This window comes from Buceros rhinoceros, unplaced genomic scaffold, assembly GCF_000710305.1.
Source record: "Buceros rhinoceros silvestris isolate BGI_N320 unplaced genomic scaffold, ASM71030v1 scaffold1551, whole genome shotgun sequence".
Lineage (NCBI taxonomy): Eukaryota > Metazoa > Chordata > Aves > Bucerotiformes > Bucerotidae > Buceros > Buceros rhinoceros.
Window position 1 is genome coordinate 62,783 of NW_010393516.1, and position 6,365 is coordinate 69,147.

Genomic DNA, 6,365 nt, shown 5'->3' on the forward strand with positions numbered 1-6,365 from the left:
ACCCCGCCAAAACCCCCATGAAGGATCAGTGAGATGCTCGTTTCGTTCACAGGAGCCTGCTCCAGCCGGGAACAGTGCAAGTGCGCTGCTGGCTCTGACAGAAATAGAGCTGGGATTAACCTTTCCAATGCTTGTTTTCAGATTCTCTCTTTCCTTCCTCTGCAGAGATAACCGCAGTGTTCCCAGCTGGTGGGAGTCTTGGGGGAGGCACCGATCTCACTGTCATGGGGGATTTCTTTGAGGAGCCAATGAAGGTCACTGCTGCAGGTAAGAGGAGAAACATGGGAAATACATATTTTTCTTTTCAGTACAACGGTCATGGCCCTGACCAAAAAACCCAGCTGATGTTGATAGATACCAGTGTGGGAGTTGTAGGATTCACCATCAGGAAGGTCTGGTTACTCTGACTGTGGGCACAAACAGTTTCTCTTGCTTGATGGTACAAGCCCAGGCTTTTAGTAAAGTGTTAATCCCTTTTAGAAACAAGATGGGTTCATGCTGCAGTTCAACTGTTTCAAACTCTCACACAGCATATTTGCCTCCTTTTCCTGCTGCCAGGTGTCCCCTGTAAAGTCAGGCACGTGTCTCCGCAGCAAATCAGATGCACCACTGAGCCTGTTGGCAAGGACAGGAGGCTAGGTGTTCCCCAGCCAGGTACGGTACTCAGATAACTGCATGCAAACACACATGGAAATGGAGGGCAGAAATCGATTGGTTATCAATGCAGCCAAGAATCAGGGCTTTCCCAACTGTTGTCTGCTTGAATGTCAAACCAGTTTCTCCTAGGTTTGATAGGGAGGAGGGCCACAAACATGATGCAAGGGTTGGAACACCTCTGCTGAGAGGAGGGACTGAGAGAGTTGGGCTTGTTCAGCCTGAAGCAGAGAAGGCTCTGGGGAGACTTTAGTATGGCCTTTCAGTGGTTCAAGGGGCCTGTAAGAAAGATGGGGACAGATGGTTTATCAGGGCCTGTTGGGACAGGACAAGGGATGATGGGTTAAAATAAAAGAGGGAGATTCAGACAAGAGAGGAGGAAGAAACTGTTTCTGCTGAGGGTGATGAGATCCTGGCCCAAGTTGCCCCGGGAAGTGGGAGAAGCCCCATCCTTGGAACCATTGCAGGTCAAGTTTGCCCTTGGGGCTCTGAGCAACTCGCTCCAGTTGAAGATCGCCTTGCTTACTGCAAGGGGGTTGGACTAGATGAGCTTTGAAGGTCCCTTCCAAGCCCAAACTGTTCTGTGATACTATAGCAAGGGAAAGGCAAGGTGGAGGCACCAGCCTATCACCTACAGATAGACGATGGTGGAAAGAAGGTCAGCCTGGTGTGCAGGGCTGTGGAAATTAGGGGAGAAAAGTGGATTATGTTTACAAGAAGAATAGCTGAACAAGAGCTACCACAGCGGCTTCTGGACATGTTGCTTGAGTGGAACATTGCAGTAGGAAATTATTGTGCATATAATGATACTTAGGTCATTTTGATTATGGGTCTTCTCAATCCCTTTTCCTGCAAGAGCAGACATGTGAGCTTGGTTGGAGGCTTTGCTCTCTGCAGATTTGTGTTCTTTCTGGTGAAGGATTTCAAGAACAAATTCCCTAAAGTGAGATCTGTGATCTGCCTTGGACTGCAAAACCACCAACAAACCGAGCAAATGTCCCACTGTCCCATGAAAATCTCTTAATCAATGAAAATTTTCTGTTCTGGCCTGCTTCCTCACAACACTGATTCTAGCATGTGCTCTGGGATTTTTGTTGTTGGCTGCTACTGAGAATGCGTTTATTTTAACTTTCTAGGAAACAGAGGGCTTCTCTTTGAAGTCTGGGATGACGCCTCTGATCTGACAGAAGCAGGTCCTGGGTATAGATGGCAGTTTGTACCTAATGCCAGTTCCCCAGTAAGATTTCTGTCTGGGGCAAAGAAGTCCTTCAGGTACTTGGTGATCTTAAAAAAAGATGAAGCTATGGCAATCACCCTTAGCAGTGTAAGGTGTAGCAGTAACACCTGGCAGCTCTTTATAGCTGAGCCTTACTGCATAGCTTCTATAGATCAAAGCAAATCCTCTGCTCCAAGGTCCTTTTGAAGCTCAAAATATGCAGTGAAGTGTTTTATTTTTCCTCCTTTTGCTTTCACTTGGTGTTTCTGTTTTACCTGGCTTGGATGTGCTGAAATACCACAAAAAAGAAAAAAACAAAGCAAAACAAAAACCAACCAACCAAACAAAAAAAAAATTGCTACATAGGAAGAAGCAGCTCCAGTTAGAGTCTGCCTTGGGCTGGAGCTCTGGCCAGATGTGGAAGGCGAGATCTTCCAGTGATGTTGGCAGCTGCAATGCACATCGAGTTAATGGAAATAAACTGATTTGACCCAAGCTGTGAAAATGTCTGAACCACGTTAGTGCCCATTGCCTCTTTGGATGCACCCTTGAAAAGCTGTGCAATATGTATGAGTGGCTTCGTTCTTCTGTCACTTCTCTGTGTTTCTTAACTGAGTTTGTGTGTAATTTTGAGCCTTCTCTTGCCTAGTCAGGGTGAAGACTTTGCATGAGAAAAAACGTGCAGAGAGGTGACCAACAACAAAACCACACTTATTTTATTAGTGCTGACTTTTTTCCTCTTTGAAAACTTAGGTAAACCATAAACCAGAATCTCAGAAGTCTTTTTGTTATAACTGGGTCTCACAGTCTGTCTTTTTTACTCAATGTATGTATGAAGGTGGGGTGTGGGGCGGGAGTTTTTTTCAGTAACTCTTTTGTATGTTATGGATGTTCTGCTTTTGCCTAGCTCCAGGCTTCGTGGATTTTTTGTGGCTCCTGAGACCAACAATTACACCTTTTGGATTCAGGCAGGTGGTCCGGCATCTCTCTACTTAAGTTTATCCGAAGATCCGGAACATAAGGTATTATTCCTGACAGAGGAGAAATGAGATCAGGATAGGAAATAGTTTTAATTAAGGTCGTAACAAGCGGGAATTTCCCCAGTGTGAATTTGCATATCGGCCCTTATGAATCTGTTGCAGTGTGAATTCTGTATGATTATGTCTGATGTTTTACATTGGCCCTATCAACTGCTCAGCCCATGAAAAACTCACTCTTGCAACCAGAGTCTTTGAATGTCTTTTCCAGAAGACCCTTTTGTTGGTTCAGGACATCTCCATCACTCAGAGTCTGTGCCAAGGGGATTTGGAGGCTTGCTGTCTGACTTTCTCAGTTTACCTCCTTTTTTGCCTGTTGAAATTTTGCCCTCTGAAAACACGGGTTCTGTGCTTTCTCAAAGTGAGAGGATGCTACAAATGAAGGTGGTCTTTTCTCTGGGCTGTTCTTAAGCCTGGTAACTGTATGGGACTAGAAAGAATATAAAGACTTTCTCATATATATAAAAAAGGAGCATTATAATGGCAACACACTACATCTCAGAAGGCTGTAGACATAGTTCGTTCTTTATTTGGAGGATACGAGATGTAGAATGGAAGTTGTTAAGGGTCGAGGGACCGAGGTAACAACTCCTCGAATTCCTTAACCATTCCTTTCTGTCCTGCTAGAGGCAGAAGGGTTTTAAAGGGGAAGGAAGAAATTCACACCTCGGTCTGCGTTTTCAGAAACCTGGAACAAACTTTTAATAAACAATAAAACCACACAACTATACACTGTTATATATATAGGCACAAACCGAGAAAAAGGAAAAAAACCAAAGAAGAGAGGACTGAAATAAGCAGGGTTCTGTAACAGTCTTGTTGAAGGTCAGTGCTCCTGGCAGGCACAGCGGCAAGGGGGAGTGAGTGAAGACTCTGCAGCTGCAGGGCAGGGAGCAGAATTCGGCTCGCGGCGAGACGGCGGGGGAGAAACCCCGCGGGCAGATTTAATAGCAGAAAAGCTCTCGGCACGAAAGCAGCCAGGGAATTCGAGTATTCTCACCCGATTCAGGCAGTACAGGACTCACCGCAGAACAGTGCGGAGTCTGTGGTCTTCAGGTTTCAGGCCTGGTCGATCTGCAGGTCGGGCCTGGCAGGCCTGGTGTCGGCCCGGTCCCTCGGCGGAGCAGGTCCGTGGGAGCCCTCTCTTCGTGCCGCTGTCCGAGAGCCCAAGAGAGAGAACACTCCTCCGGCCTGCTGCTTTTGAAAGGCTCCCAACCTAACGTTTCACCTGACCCCCTTAACCAATTAAATGCGGACTTATCGTATTTGCATGGAATAATTCTATTTGTCCATTTCCCGAAACAAGGAGGTTTTAGCTCAAACCAGGACAGAAGTCATCCATGAAAAGTTGCACAGGGAATTGTTATTCAGGGTGGAGTTAGCCTTAAGTCTTACCTTCTTTATGGTATTGAACCCTAAACCAAAGCTCTTGGAAATGGTATTTTCCTGTGTAGTAGGAAGGAAGGCGTCAACCATCAACACACTAGTGTCAGCTATAAGCACAAGTCCAGGGTTTTTGGAGCTGTGGCATTACAGTGCCTTTTGGGACTGTAACTGACTGATTTGGTTGCTCTGGACACAGGTGAGAATAGCTTCTCTCCCTGCCGGCAATGCAGAGTGGTCTGAGAACTGGGTGAAGAGCTGGAGTGAGCAATGGCAGCCAAAATCCCAGAAATTTGAGCTAATTGCTGGTTCAGCGTACTACCTGGAGGCAATTCATCACGGAAAAGCCCCCAGCAATGGGATGAGAGTTGGAGTCCAGATACATAATACGTGGCTGAATCCCCACGTGGTGAACAACTACTACCTCGAGAGGCACGAGATTCGGGCTCAGGCCTTGCATATTCCAGAAGTGCAGGTCAGTGCTGCGTGCTTGACCCTGGGATTGGACTAGCCTTGATTTGGTTGACAGAGATAGCAGCAAATCCTAATTGTTAAAGGCCTTGTTGGTGGCTTGACGTGACAGTATGTTCCCACCTTGTTTTTAACCTGTTGAGACAGTTGATGAGAACAGTGTTGTGAGCTGAAGGCTCATGTAAACCCTTCGGTTGTATTACAATCCGCTCATGTGTTAAAGTGTAAACAGTGCTGACTACCCTCAGGTTTTTATCTTGTTCATTAATGCTTCACCTTGTTAACTAATGCTAATTAATACAAGTTGAGATAGTTTTTATGTCTCCTCCTTAGTGAGAGCACACTCAGCATGAGTTATCTGGTCAACCCTGTATTGCAATGAGATGATAGAAACTTTCATCTTGTTCAAGTGCTTAGTAATGAGGGAAGTTTTTCCCGGTGGTTAGACCCCACAGCTATAGGTCAGGAGCTTCAGGGAGCATCTGTGGTTGTTAGTGTGTCTGCACATCCCTTGCGCCTCCATTAATCTAAGAACAGGAGCCCACAGCTTGTGTCAGGAGATACTATGGAGGACAAGCAGTTTAAGAGTAGCTGAAGGGACTCTTGATTTAGAGAGCCTTAAAGGCAAAACATTGCCTGTAAAATCTTCTCGGTTGAGGACATCAGGTTTGAAGTCTGTGCATCTCATGCAGTTTGAATCTCTTTTCATTTGCTTCTTTGCCTGTAGATGCTGACCGTGTCTGGTACGGGGTGGTTCAGTATCTCCTGGAATAACACATTGCGCAGAATGATCCCCACAAATGCTACAGCTCTCCAGGTAGGCATCGTTAACCACAGACATCCATCCTCAGACCAGGACAGCGGGGTTGTAACTGATGAAGCTCTGATACTTGACAGCAATTAAAAGTTTGGCACAGAAGCTGAGATTAATTTTATGTGATATAGGGGTGATTTTTGTTCCTGGGAGTGTCTCACAGTGGGATTTGTGGCGGGGGCTGACTCCTAGCTATATTCTAAGCATATTCCAGCATCTGACATTGGCCTGTCATGTCTGCAGTGAAGTTTGTGGTAACTTCAGGTACCAGAACCTTGGACCAGGACATCTAAGACCAGATGTGTAGTGTACGGCCCTTGCTTCAGACAGGAGCTCCAACGTGGCTTCTTCAAAATCCCGTAGTTTCTTGATGCAGTAGTTAGTCACTGTTAAAACTGGCCCGGGTAATAGCTCCATGACAGTTAGTAGACATCTAGTCAACTCAGCTGGTGGAGCCTGGAGGGACATGGAGATGGCCAGGCTGTGATACAGCTCATGTAAGAAATCTGCACCTTTCTGAGGAGGCTGCTGTACAGCTAAAGGATGTCTCACACCCCAGAGAGGTATCAGATATAGAAGTTTACATTCTGTATGAGGCTGAGTTTTATTCTCTGCTATTTGGCTACCTACTTGTTCAGAGCTGCCTTGTCACTTGTCCCTAGCTGATGAAAAATGTAGTGATGATGCGTGTGTTAAAGGACCCTGCTGAAATGATCCAGACAATGTTGTGACTGCTTTTCACTTAATTTTTTGAAGGTGCAAACAGCAATAGAGGAGCTTCTTTCAGCAG

The 6,365-nt window shown here is 45.9% G+C and overlaps 1 protein-coding gene across 1 annotated transcript in view; it reads left to right on the top strand.

Annotated features, from left to right (window-relative positions):
* LOC104501107 (fibrocystin-like) overlaps positions 1–6,365 on the top strand; it is a gene marked incomplete at its 3' end in the record, with an annotated part of 97,597 nt that overhangs the window by 16,005 nt on the left and 75,227 nt on the right. The window contains exons 10-16 of the mRNA XM_010144861.1: positions 166–267; positions 559–654; positions 1,791–1,926; positions 2,778–2,892; positions 4,490–4,765; positions 5,489–5,578; positions 6,332–6,363. Of these exons, the coding sequence (XP_010143163.1) occupies positions 166–267; positions 559–654; positions 1,791–1,926; positions 2,778–2,892; positions 4,490–4,765; positions 5,489–5,578; positions 6,332–6,363 (847 nt within the window). The remainder of the gene's footprint in view (positions 1–165; positions 268–558; positions 655–1,790; positions 1,927–2,777; positions 2,893–4,489; positions 4,766–5,488; positions 5,579–6,331; positions 6,364–6,365) is intronic.